Source organism: Ylistrum balloti, unplaced genomic scaffold, assembly GCF_031769215.1.
Source record: "Ylistrum balloti isolate Yb309-2 unplaced genomic scaffold, AGI_CSIRO_Ybal_v1 Utg370252, whole genome shotgun sequence".
In the NCBI taxonomy this organism is placed as follows: Eukaryota; Metazoa; Mollusca; class Bivalvia; order Pectinida; family Pectinidae; genus Ylistrum; species Ylistrum balloti.
The window spans coordinates 166306-181040 of NW_026782201.1; the positions used below are offsets into that span (position 1 = coordinate 166306).

The window sequence follows — 14735 nt, forward strand, 5'->3', positions numbered from 1 at the left end:
AGCAGGGTTAATGAAAATGTTTTTATGTAGAAATTGTTGAGATGAATGTCACCTATGTGATACTCTATTACCACAATTTGCCAAACTTTGTTACTTATTTGTAAATACAATGTATCAAGCTGTAACCCAGCTGTAAATATGTAACAACGATAACTGTATATATCAGTAGTGAGGATCTAGTATTCAGTCCTATCTAAAACTTTGTTTATATGTAAATGTTTTGAATACACTGCAATTTGTCGGTATTATTATATTGTTTGAAAGAATGTTTAAGAATGTTCATGGAGATTCTAACACTAAGCTTATCTTTGTATGAAGGTACTTCTACATATTACATGTTTTATGTACAAGTACTTTATAAAATATCTGTTAACAGTTCATTACATAGGATAAGGGGAAGTAACTTTGTAAAATGTTTTAAGTACAAATACTTCATAGGATATCAATTTAGAATTAGCTTTGGGGTAACATGGTTTAAGTGATTCAGGTGATCTGGAATTCTTCCACTTTAGAAGAACACACATGTACTGGATGTTGGAACTGATATACATATATTAATGTATGTAAAATTTAAAAAGCGCAGTTTTCTGAGTATCCTGTCAGGCATAAAACTATTCACTAAAATTAAGATACCATCCACTTCACTCCATTTATAATGCTCCTGAAAATATGTGACTGCATTAACCATACTTTTTCTGCTGAAATTCTGAAACGAAATGATATTCAGGAAGTATGTTTTGGACAGGACTCCTCAATCTGCATATGCCAATATTCTGCAGTCTAGTCTTGGTCCAATCTGTACCTGACGTTTTTCTTGTAAGTTCAATTCGTCCAACCGTTTCAACTGCTTACGCGAAAACGCCCTTAGTGCAAGAAGTGTAAGGGGAAGTAAACTTTGTGGAATGTTTTACGCACAAGTACTCAATCCAGTATCTATTAACAAGTAGTGAAAAGAGTGAAAGAGGGAAGTAATTTTGTTGTGACTTATTTATGGAACACCGTTACGTTCTTGTTTTTCACATATAAATATGTGTAACTGGTCACTGTTTATTAGAACTGTTTTCTCTTGCGATCTGATACCTTATTCTTTTATTCAGATTTTACAAAATTTAAAACAGCATAGTTAATTGATTTGTTACCACATGAACAAATACAGTAAGGTATTGGACCATTGTTTATCAAGTGACATTTTTTTGTATTTTACAAAAATATTTTTATACTTCCATCATTTAAAAATGAAATATTTACCTGAAGTTTGGTTTTAGTTTGATTGAGGTACATTTTTAATTATGATTTTAGTTTTTATCTTAAGTTTTAATTTTATTGCCAACTGCATTTTACTTTATATAAAATCTGAGGGAAAAAGGGAGTTTAAAGATCCGACTGGTAAAAATTTTAGTTCTCTGCATTTAAAAGAATCACTGAAGGTGTATTGATATTGTTTTTGTTACTATGGCAATAACGTATTGCTGAGTAAAGATGTAATCCTGTAATAGGTCACATTACAGAAATAAACGTCTAAAAATTCTGCGTTGTGACGTGTTTTATGTTTATGTTAATTGGAAGGCCACAAAACAATTTTTGTTTTTTCATTTGGTAACGTAGCAGAATTTTGAATGTAAAGGTTAAATAATGTGATCACAACAAATACCTCACCTGTATCATTGAGGTTATTTTCACTCATCAGATGCAGTTCTCAGATATGGAAGATACTGTAAGTTGTACAGATCGATGGACACAGGCCACCACTGTTACTGGTTAAAATGACTGGTAGGTCCCCTATCTTAGTTTGAAACTAAATAAGACTAACACTGTTAAAAATAAATATTTTATTGATTTGACAAAACGTTACAAGTCTTATAGTTAACAATTCTCTCCAGCTTTAAATAGATCCGTGACATCCTTACACAACTCATAAGGCACCAAGATAATTGATTGTCTATACAAATCTATTGCATTCTATTCACACCAGACTTTTATCTTCTCTCTCACAGGATTCTGTTTCACAATATACAGACTCGTATAACTCAAAACTCTGTTTAATTTGAAGCGTTTTGTTGGTCTCTACCTGACCTTACACAAAGCTTTCAAACTGGCTTTAATCGAATACTTGGTTATTTCAAACTGTTCCCATGGTCCCGCCCAGTTCATGATGAGGTTCAACTCTACCTGATAACATTTTGCACTTTTACAGATAAAACAACATCATTTTGACACTTAAAATACACTCCTTTTACATTCAATTAATTAATTACTAAACTTACATTAAAGGCACTCTGTTTAAACTGTTACAAATGAGATACAATAATATACTGTTTATAGAATTACGTGAAACATTTACAATATAAACGTAAACCTTTAGCAATAATCGAAGTCGTTAAAAAAATCCCAAAATCCTCACCAGGGTTACAACAAATAAAATATAACAAAAAATGCTGTTTTAAATATATAAGTAAAGATGTGTCGGGTGAACTATAAATAGCAACCCGTGATTCTTTCCCAGAAAGGATCAGTGGGTGAATAGTGATTCATTTTAGGAATCTGTAATTACTTAAAGCTGTTTGACCGTATATTTGGACTTGATTCACATTAAACAGAATCTGGTCACATTGTATTTGTGACTATACAATTTGAAGCTACAATCCCTAGACCCGGTATCACTTTGGCCAGTAACTATGATACAGGTGGGTCGGAAAGCCAAGTATATACCACAACGTCCAAATTTCCTTCTCCAGAGTCTGGATTTACCATGAACAAGGATACATTGTATATCTGTCTTACTCCGTGGTTTTACATATGATTATATATTCTACAAAATATGATGTAACATGCCATCAACAACGAAATTTTTAAAATGCTTTAAAAAGGTTTTACCTATAAATTATGTATAGGTAAATTAGAAAAACTTATTATAAACATTGCTTTATCACATACAAAAATCTTCCACACTTTTCTGTAATGCTGATAGTGTTTGGTGGGAAGGTTCCATAAACAACCAGACGAAGACATCAACATAGCTCCACCTTAACCAGGATCAATTGAAGTGTTGAAAACGGATGAATAGTTGAACATGTCATTAACTAATGAGGTAGAATTCAGTGAGGTAGTATTGATGATTGTTGTGTTTAATGCCACCATGTTCTGTATAAGGCTTCCTTGGTATAAAACACCTGTAAATAGACAATGAAAAATGTACAATACACCTGAAAATAGATGTAAAATGTACAATACACCTGTAAATAGACAATGTAAAATGTACAATACACCTGTAAATAGATGTAAAATGTACAATACACCTGTAAATAGACAATGTAAAATGTACAATACTCATGTAAATAGATGTAATATGTACAATACACCTGTAAATAGATGTAAAATGTACAATACACCTGTAAATAGATGTAAAATGTACAATACACCTGTAAATAGACAATGTAAAAAGTACAATACACCTGTAAATAGATGTAAAATGTACAATACACCTGTAAATAGACAATGTAAAATGTACAATACACCTGTAAATAGATGTAAAATGTACTGTAAATATGATGTACCTGTAAAATGTACAATGTAAATAGATATGTACAATACACCTGTAAATAGACAATGTAAAATGTACAATACTCATGTAAATAGATGTAAATGTACAATACACCCAATGTAAAATGTAAATAGTAAAATGTACAATACACCTGTAAATAGATGTAAAATGTACAATACACCTGTAAATAGATGTAAAATGTACAATACACCTGTAAATATGTAAAATGTAAAATGTAAAATGTACAATACACCTGTAAATAGACAATGTAAAATGTAAAATGTACAATACACCTGAAAATAGATGTAAAATGTACAATACACCTGTAAATAGATGTAAAATGTACAATACACCTGTAAATAGATGTAAAATGTACAATACACCTGTAAATAGATGTAAAATGTACAATACACCTGTAAATAGATGTAAAATGTACAATACACCTGTAAAAATGTAGATGTAAAATACTGTAAATATGTAAAAAGTACAATACACCTGTAAATAGACAATGTAATGTACAATACACCTGTAAATAGACAATGTAAAAAGTACAATACACCTGTAAATAGATGTAAAATGTACAATACACCTGTAAATAGATGTAAAATGTACAATACACCTGTAAATAGATGTAAAATGTACAATACACCTGAAAATAGACAATGTAAAATGTACAATACACCTGTAAATAGATGTAAAATGTACAATACACCTGTAAATAGACAATGTAAAAAGTACAATACACCTGTAAATAGATGTAAAATGTACAATACACCTGTAAATAGATGTAAAATGTACAATACACCTGTAAATAGATGTAAAATGTACAATACGCCTGTAAATAGATGTAAAATGTACAATACGCCTGTAAATAGACAATGAAAAATGTACAATACTCATGTAAATAGATGTAATATGTACGATACACCTGTAAATAGATGAAAAATGTACAATACACCTGTAAATAGATGTAAAATGTACAATACACCTGTAAATAGATGTAAAATGTACAATACACCTGTAAATAGACAATGTAAAAAGTACAATACACCTGTAAATAGATGTAAAATGTACAATACACCTGTAAATAGATGTAAAATGTACAATACATCTTTTAATAGATGTAAAATATACAATACATCTATAAATTGATGTAAAATGTACAATACATCTTTAAATAGATGATGTATAAAGTAAAAGTTTCATACTTCTTACATGTAACTATTCAGAACGAACACATTTTACTAAATGTATACGAAAAAAACACATTGAATGAAAACCATCTACAATATGTGAACATCTCACCTGCCACACATGCAGTCATGAAACAGGCGACGTTCCCGCCAATCATGGCTCTGAGCATGCCCTTAGCATAGTCCTGTCGTCTGCTAGGATCTGCAGCAGTAAATGCGCCCAAATTGATGCCCATGGCGGCTATACTACCAAACCCGCACAATATGTAAGTAGCTATCACGACTGAACGTTCCTTTAAAGAGAAAAAAATAGAAGGCTCTGGAAATCAAATTCAGCTCAACTCGTTTGCATGTAAAACTGTCATTTGTTTCGACCATGAATGACATAGGTACTTCATAGCTTTCTATACGAAATTATAATGGCGTTATAAAGGTCACGCACTGAATGTCATTTATAGCACTATATACTACACGTCTTGTCGGTTAGTTTATATAACGGCATTGCTACGCAAATATAAAATATAATTCTATCAACAAGAAAACGTGACACACAAGATTAATCGTTCAAATCGAATTATCCACTACTGGGCAAATTTTCTTCACAATTTAGTCAAAAAGATGAAGCACATCTTTCATGTCCAAAACTTACGTTGATTTCATCGTTCTTGATCATCTTGCCGAGGTCGGCGAAGGACAGGAACTCGTTGATAAATATTTTCTTGCCAATGAGCTCGGCTACCTTACCGCAGTCCTCCCATCGAACTCCCATCACTAAAGCCAACGGCATGAATATGTACGAACAGAGAAACTGTAACGATTGTCAAAATAAAGTAAAAGTTAGACACACTGACAAAGTCAAAAACAATCATTGTTGAGAAGGAATATTGGAAGAAAATATATAATCCAACTTCTGGAATATGTTTGAGAAAATGTCGGAAGATGGACACGCGAACACTACGAGTTCAGTACATACGTCCGAGGTCGAGTGGCTATCACTGAATCTTATACACGGTAAAACAAAGGTTTAATGTCCAATGTTAAAGATACGTAAAGCAGATGCAAGACATTTTAAACGAAGTGCGGTCAAAAGAAACAAATGTAAAAGATTCTCCTTTAAGCGCACTGTCCCTCTGGCTCAAGGATAACACAACATTCATTTATATTTAGGTTTATTAGTTCTACGATACTCGATCCCAAACCATGCCAAGATTAATCGTTTGGTCCCTATTAAGATTATGACGAGTATATGTAATGCTAGTATCAAAAAACAAAAACAAAAAGGGAAAAAGGTTTATGGCAACTTAAAATTACCTTTTAGCACTTCATACTAACAAGTATGTTCTTCCGTACTATGTATTCAGTTTCAAAATTTGTTAAAAGACTCATCAGATGCTATGAAATTTCCATTCATATAATTTTTTTAAAATTTTATCAAGCCTTTTACGAGGTAAAATGAAAATAAATCGTGACGAGTTTCATAAATTTCCAATCAAATGGAAACGAATGTAAGATTCTGTTCATCACACAACATGCATACGTTTTGCAATCATTCGTGAAAACTTATTAGAAAAATAATCTATACTGGCGATATCTATTGATTTCTAAACCATAGGAAGCTTCAGCCAATCACCGCCAAGTCAGTTCAGGTGTAATAACCAAAGATGTCATAGCTGACACCAGGGTAGTTATGTGATAAAATGTGACAAGCCTGATAACTTACTTATATATACATGTACACCGTAATTGTTGAAACATGCTGAAAAAGCATTGTGTCGCTGTCCTCTAACAAACTATCACATCCCTATACAGCAGACAATAGACCTGTTCACAGTATTCATATTATCCAAAATATTTACCTGGAACGTGACCTCTGGATGACCAACACGTGACCCCATGAAGGACAAGAAATAGTCAACGAAGGCGAGGAGTGAAATGAAGGCAATGAGATTGACGGTAACATAGGAGATTAGTTTGATGGCCGTCAAAGCCCCGGCTGAAGCTGCTTCCATAATATTGTGCTCATTCCTATTGAGAAACATCCGGAAATACACAACTTATTTAAATTTCCTCTTTACATATTAAGTCTACATGCTTGAACCAGAAATTATGAGCATGATTAATTAATTATTCAGTTCTTAGTGGTTTCTATGAAATCTCCAGAACACAATATCTTATTTTTTCTAGTTTATTCCGTCAAGACAAAGTGCCGTTTTCAGTGGGCCAAAGCCGTTATAAAAAGTTCCTATACTTCTCATCTTCTCAAATTACAAAATCATCATCTCTTTATCTCTCTCCCTTCCTCCCTCCCCCCCCCCTCTCTCTCTCTCCTTTCCTCCCTCCCTCTCTCTCCCTTTCCCTCACTTTCTCTCCCTTCCTCCCTCTCTCTCTCTTTCCCTTCCTCCCTCACTCCCTCTCTCTCCCTTTCCACCTCTTTCTCTCTCCCTTCCTCCCTACCTCTCTCCCTTTCCCTCTCTTTCTCTCTCCTTTCCTCCCTCTCTCTCCCTTCCTCCCTCTCTCTCTCTTTCTCCCTCCATTCCCCCCTCTCTCTCTCTCTGTCTCTTGTTTCATTATTGTAAGTACCTAATGTAAGTTTGATAACTTGTGCCAAATTCCATATTAAATGTTTGGTGCAAATAAAATTTGTTTAAGCTAATTAAAACTTATGTTTTAAGACACTGATTATGTATTCTATTCATCCTGAGGCAGTTTTTTATTTGTTACCATCATGTTAATGTTATGATGAATTTTGCCTGATAGTGTACGCCAATATACTTGCTTCGCGCGGAAATATAATTTCTAAACTACACCGGATATAAATGTAATTTTATGAATATTCGTAAATAAATGCGTTCGTTACAACAAAAAAACACCAATTTATTAAACATATTTTTATATTTCAAAATGTAATATATGAGTACATCAGAAAGTCATTCAATAAAATTAGTACACGTGCGAAAATACAGCCGATAAGTTACTCTCGAGTACAGCAAAAATACACATGTCACAAATATGCGGCAATGATATTTCGATAATGGAATTGTCTTGTGATGGAAAAATGCGAGACCTACCCGACGTTGAGATTGGCGTAGACATCCTTTCCCTTCCCGCGTGGTACTTCCGTTTCCGGCCAGTTGAGTTTACTCACTGCTAGTGCAGCCGGGGCCGACATAAATGACGCAGTGATCACGTGCTCAGCGGGAACCTGTATTTTGACAAACCACATTGTATTTATTTATATTATATAGCTGTGTGTTTATCTTATGCCATGGATATTTACAGAGCTAATGCTTACATAATTGAAACTTCACCAACGTTGTTGTACAAAACGTTAACACGGCATTGTGTCTACTGATCTATTTAATGTTATGATGATAGAAAGCATTGAAACATTTATACAATCAGTGGTGACAATGATTTTTTTATCTGATCAACACCATGATTTCAGTCTCCAGTCCCGTATTACGAACCCCGAATTCGATGTAGGCAGCGATGACTGTTCCAGCCACTGTAGCAAATCCTGACGTCATCACGGCGTTAAGCTCGGATAACGTGAGATCACGCAGAAACGGCTTCAAGGCAACGGTAGACACCACCTACAAAAGTGGTTTTATTTGAATTTTTATCGCCATATTATGTCGGGTTTTGTTTGCTCTTGTTACAATGGAAATACAATTCGTGCCTATATATAACCCATGTGTAAGTTAAAGGTTAACTCTACCTGTCTTGTCCTTTTGGTCTTTCTTTAAAGGTCAACTCTACCTGTCTCAACTATTTGGTCTTTCTTTAAAGATCATTTTCACCTGTCAGACCCGTTTGGATTTTCATAGTCGAAGATCGACTGCTATCTATCTAAATCTTTTGCACATGAATGACTGAAGATTAATTCCTGTCTCTCCAGTCATTCATGTAGGTTACTTTCTGCCGTATCCTTTCGTAGTGACGGTCTGGTCCATTTGCCCTTTTCTTGATGAAGGTCAGTTACTACCTATCTGGGTCTTTCTATCCTTGATGAAGGTCAGTTACTACCTATCTTGGTCGTTCTTTCCTTGATGAAGGTCAGTTCCTACCTATCTGAGTCTTTCTTTCCTTGATAAAAGTCAGTTCCCACCTACTTAGTATCTGGGTTTTTTTTACCTTGCTAGAAAACTTTTCACCTGTCCAATGAAGATATGAGCCGCAGTAGCAAAGGACTCAACAGCTGTGGTCTTCATGGTATACTGGAACAACTTGGCCAGCCCCTTAATGATGAACTGCATCACTCCCAAGTAATACAGGATAGACACTACGGCGCTGAAGTACACCACTACAGGTAGAATCTGTTGACAGACAGTCAGTCGAACACTTTGAGAGGACGAACAAAAGATTGTAGATTAGCATATAACATGAGCAAACTCTGATCACGTTTCAGGTGTCACTTGTGATCCCGTTTTGTTTCAGCAGATGTGTCACTTCCGTTCACTTGTTAATTTCGATCACGTGTCTTTTCCAATCACGTGCTACTTTATATCATGCATACTTTATATCATGCATACTTTTTGCACTTTTAAACTTTAGATAATGGGTCACTTCCGATCACGTGTTGAATTCGTCTCATGTGCCACTTTCGATCAAATGCTCATTTTAGCACATGCGTCACGTCTGTTCACGTGTTTCAATCACGTGTCTTTCTCATTATGTCAGAAGTACAGAAACATAGATTACGTTTGCCGTACTGCTCCGCTTGACGTAAGAGAATACTATTAAAAGTACACCATAACAAATACAGCTGAAGGTACTTTTATCTCTCATGAACTGAAGTGGTTTACAAAATATAATGAACTTACCTTGAAGACCACGACGTGCATAGTGTAGGTTTTTTCGCCGAACACGAACTTGGAGCCGTAGTCGGTAAAGGAGAGGAAGTAGGCTACGGCGTCCCCCATTAGTTTACACACCTTGTAACCAGGTTGCCACCTCAGAATTATGATTCCCATTATAAACTGTAGTAATAATCCCCATAGTACTGCCCGCCATTCTACCTGTAATTCATGAATGATATACATAGTTTGAGAATAAGACACGTGTACTCGTAACAAAATTTAGCGAAATCTTCATCAGTTGTAAATCTGTGATTTATATTGTGTTTTAGACTTTACATAATTCTTCTGAACAGATGTGATATTACCTTTGATGGGGCAGTAGATGTGATGAACATGAGGATCAAGAATAGAATGAGGCCTCCGAGGGGGACAAGTCTATCCGGTTCGTCATGTAGATCCACGATAAGGTACACCACTAGAGCCACGAACAGGAAGGCTGTGAAAAACCTGGAATTATAACTAATTGATGATCATGTTGTATACACAGCGTTTTCTCAAGCTCTGTTTTTCTTGGTTTCCTGCGATTTTCAGAGGCCAAATAATTCTCAATGTTTTTTTGTTTATCCGTGAAGAGGAAATAACATCATATATGTATATACCTTATGGGTATCAAATTAAGAATACACTGTAAACCGTAGAATTTTCATTGGTCGAATAACCCGAACACAATTAGTCTGACTGTTAACCGTGAATTTTCATTGGTCGAATAGCTCGTGTACAATTAGTCTAATTGTAAACCGTAGAATTTCCATTGGTCGAATAACCCGTACACAATTAGTCTGACTGTTAACCGTACAATTTTCATTGGTCGAATAGCTCGTGTACAATTAGTCTAATTGTAAACCGTGAATTTTCATTGGTCGAATAGCTCGTGTACAATTAGTCTAATTGTAAACCGTGAATTTTCATTGGTCGAATAGCTCGTGTACAATTAGTCTAATTGTAAACCGTGAATTTTCATTGGTCGAATAGCTCGTGTACAATTAGTCTAATTGTAAACCGTGGATTTTCATTGGTCGAATAACTCGTGTACAATTAGTCGGACTGTAAACCGCATTATTGTGAAGCCAAGTCTTCACTTTCCGATTTGGGGCTGCATCCACTCCCAGGTCCCGAGGAGTTGAATATTAAATTTCTGAATTTAAGAAAGTACTAACAGGTAAGTTTTTACATGTAAATTTACCAATTGGAACTAACACTACTCTAAGGGAAAAGACTGTAATCACTATCAAAAAACAAATAACTCTGTGGGGATATTTAAAATGTTGGCATTCGGAGATACACTAGGTAAATAACAACATTTGAAAGGTAAACAATCCATCAACGTCACAGAAGGTGAATGCCATGATCGGTCGTTAAAGGTTTAGGGTTATCTTTTTGATTGTATCGGTCTCAAGGAACATCTTTTTAGGTTTCCTCCTACTGTGCAGCCGAAGCCCGTTCTAAGCCAACAATAGCGATTAGTTTCAGATTTGTTTCTCAAAATTATCGTAGAATAAAGTTTTTATCTATAGAATTGAGTATCTATCGAATACAGCGCTACTCGTGTTCATATATAGCCCAGTAGCTTGTGTAATTTCATTTCAGTTACATGCCAATTACGACACTTCCTTCACGATGTTTGAAGCAAGGTATTTTTTTCTTATTCACGCCTGCTTTGTTGTTACATGGTCGCTAAAACGCTCGTTAGTATGTTTAAACTTAATTCCATCCATTCTGTCGACAAAACTGTATCCCGTACAAAACTGTATCCCGTGGAGTACGCAGACTCAATGTTACATACATACAATACAATTCATATACTGCTAAAATTGTCCACTTAGCATAAACACTTACCTTCCAGCAAAAACCTGTCGTTTCGGACTAATGACACAGTATTGTTTACGAATTTTCAGAAGAGGTGTTGTGATGTAGCCAAGGACAGTTGAGATCCCCCAGAACCTGTGTATAACGACCAGAAAGACGATAGCCACATCCACGCATGCCCAGAACGCGGTCGTGGTGTCAAAAACGATGACAAAGACGATGTAGATGACATATGCAACGACAAGAGCAATGAAAATGGCGTCGTTTAACCAGCGATGTGCTGCTGATTTACACGTATTCACAGCCTCGGAACAGTAGTCCAGAAGTTGTCCGAACGTGTCAGTTATTTCTGCTGGTTTACGTTTAGAATTCTCGGCATAAGATAATACGTCCATGTCCACTACAGCAAAAGGCTTTCCGTTGGTCAAGGGTTCGGCCACCAAGGGTTCAGCCACCAGGGGTTCCTCGGACCCATCACGAGACAGTGATCTCTTGTGGCCATCCATTAAGATGTAATGTACACGTCACTGAAAATGGAAACACAAAGAGGAAAGGCGTCCTCCGTCAAACGTAACAGATTCGGAGTCATACGAAATCTCAATCTTATCGGAATTGTAAGCACTTTCAACTTCAAAAAGCCTAAGGTGGCGTCCATTCTCGACTTGTGAATATTAAAAAACGGAAACCGCTCTCCATAATAGAATCGACACGAAACGATGCCTAAACTTTACAGCCACAATATTTCATCAATGACAACACTATTTAAACAATACCTTCTTCACCATGCAGTGGACTTACGATTCCCTCCTTTTAAATCGTATCTGTTGATAAGTCAGCGATATCAGGTATACAAGGTTTCTAGAATTACTAGTCGTGGTACGACTAAGAGATAAAGGCCACACTGAGTTTAGAGTGACCGAGAGTTGACGGAGAGTGACCGAGAGCACCACTTTATTCCTGGAATAGAATCTATCATCCATTCACTAGATTAACTATGAACTTCTTCCAGCGATAATCCTCCATACATAAGTGTGTTTATACCTGGTAGCCATATCTGTAACGATAACAGGAAAATTCCGTATGTAGTGTCATCTAATGTAAGTAGTAGTATCGGTCACAATTATTTACCTTCTAAACACAGTAATAACAATTCTCTATGACATGTCAAATATGGCAAAATGGAAATAAAAGTATTTTTTTTAGTTCTAAAATTAGATTCAAATTTTAAAATTAACTTTTTAATAATAAATCTGTGTAAATGTCAAGCAAAGCTTGACTGTAAACATGTTTTTACTCTTTAAAAGTAATTCAAAATATTTAAATGTCACATTTTGTGGTTTGAACATGCGAATTAATTTGAAAAAATACACTTACCCTTAAACACTATTTAGTAAAAACCATGGTAATATACAAACTGAATTTATGACTAGCACTTGATGGCACACATGCATGTCTTTCATTGAATAGTGGTTGACTTGCACATTGTAACTACGATTAGAGGAAAGTGTATGTTTAAACAATTGATATTTTAAACCAATTTCGTTTAAACGAGGATGATAAGTTTCACTCAAGAATGGGGATGTTGGTTAACTATTCTTTGCCTCTATGTGGGTGTTGATGTTAAAACTTGTTGTAGAGTGACATGTCGATCATACAATTTAAGTATTTATCATAAAATTCAAACATCTTATCGATTTGCTGATGTTTTGGTGGCGCGCTCAATTAAGAAAGAGACGGAGAGAATGTAGCACCCTATCTCTGATAACCATACCTCTAGTTAGTTAGTTAGTAAGTCAGTTAGTAATTAGTTAGTTAGTAAGTCAGTTAGTAATTAGTTAGTTAGTAAGTCAGTTAGTAATTAGTTAGTAAGTCAGTTAGTAATTAGTTAGTTAGTAAGTCAGTTAGTAATTAATTAGTTAGTAAGTCAGTTAGTAATTAGTTAGTTAGTAAGTCAGTTAGTAATTAGTTAGTTAGTTAATTAATTAGTTAGTTAGTTAATTAGTTAATTAGTTGTACAGTACTAAACTAATATAATAAACATATAGCGATAACTTTCCTGCCTTTTAGTTATAAAATTGTAACCAGCATTTAGAGCCATTTATAACGATTTATTACACTACTGCCTTGGCATTCAGTAAGTATAACAATATATTTCAACTTTGATATGTTCCATGACTATACAGTGCCATCCAACTCCATGAATTATAACTAGCTTTCATCATAAAACACAGATTATCCTAATATTTTTACGTCACGCTCCCACAGATTGAAGTATATCGACCCGAAATTACTTCAAAATCCGTTTCCTAAAATATATATAAAGAGGATACGTCTGTATTTGCTGAGTGATTCTGAAATTCGTAACAAAAGATTTAGTTACCGAGCCTTTAAAGCTTCTTACGTAAATCTTAAATCAAATATCCTAGGCTCGGTATAACCAGAACAAGGATGTTAAGCTCCAAAAAAGAAAGAAAGGATGTATCAAATTGCATACCATGCAAGTTACCTAACCAGCCACATAAAGCGATATTTATATTTAGTTTTAGGTCTATAACTATAACCTAACCAGCCACATAAAACGATGTTCTACTTAGTTTTAGGTCTATAACTACAGCTAGTCAGTCACGTGAAGTAGATACTTTCGTATCTAGCTGTTAAGACAGAGCTATGATAAACAGTCACGTGCAATATGATACCTTAAGTACTTGGATTTGATCAATTGTAGTCATACCGCTGTCGTTTTGTCTGCTATTGATTAAGCTAACCAGCTACGTGTGACGAAAAGCTTGTCGCTGACGTAATGTTTTACGGATGGATGTGTCTACCCCAGGTACTTGTTGTCAACGAGAAAGTAAACTTTCGAATCGCTCTATTAAAGGTTATTATTAGATCTAACATGGTTCCCAAATTACGGTTGTTAACCAACGATACCTATAATATACACATGTACGCCGATTGACCCCTCTAAACCTTCCACGAATGTCTGATAATTCTCCGTGAACCATGTCGTCATTCTGTGTTTATGTAGTGTATACCTTGCACATGTGCACAAGGAAGAAATCTATCTATAGATAGTAAAGCTTCCGTTGATATCGACCACCGTGTATACTAGCTGACTTGTATAGTGAATGTGTGTAAATACGGTATACGTACGTGTGCTGTCTCCTTCGTGTCTTGTAGTCTTGGTCTCATAACAAACAAACAATAGCCCTGTAAATTAGTCTCCACGTTCCCTCTAAAGTCATCTTACACGCTGTAATACCGCACATGCGTTTATAATCCATGTGATCATGACTATGTAACATACACGTGACCGACACTTCCGGTCGTGCGTGT

At 35.1% G+C, this 14735-nt stretch overlaps 1 protein-coding gene across 1 annotated transcript; it reads right to left on the reverse strand.

The window, feature by feature from the left end:
- Positions 1 to 1814: 1814 nt before the first annotated feature.
- On the reverse strand, positions 1815 to 14639 carry LOC132552509 (solute carrier family 28 member 3-like). The gene is made up of 11 exons (XM_060216692.1): positions 14553 to 14639; positions 11430 to 12453; positions 9899 to 10040; positions 9558 to 9752; positions 8889 to 9050; positions 8202 to 8327; positions 7803 to 7936; positions 6591 to 6759; positions 5384 to 5542; positions 4847 to 5027; positions 1815 to 3170 (listed from the first exon to the last, which is right to left on the reverse strand). Exons 2-11 carry the CDS (start codon positions 11903 to 11905, stop codon positions 3025 to 3027), a joined length of 1890 nt encoding a protein of 629 aa, XP_060072675.1. The 5' UTR covers positions 11906 to 12453; positions 14553 to 14639; the 3' UTR covers positions 1815 to 3024.
- Positions 14640 to 14735: the final 96 nt, after the last annotated feature.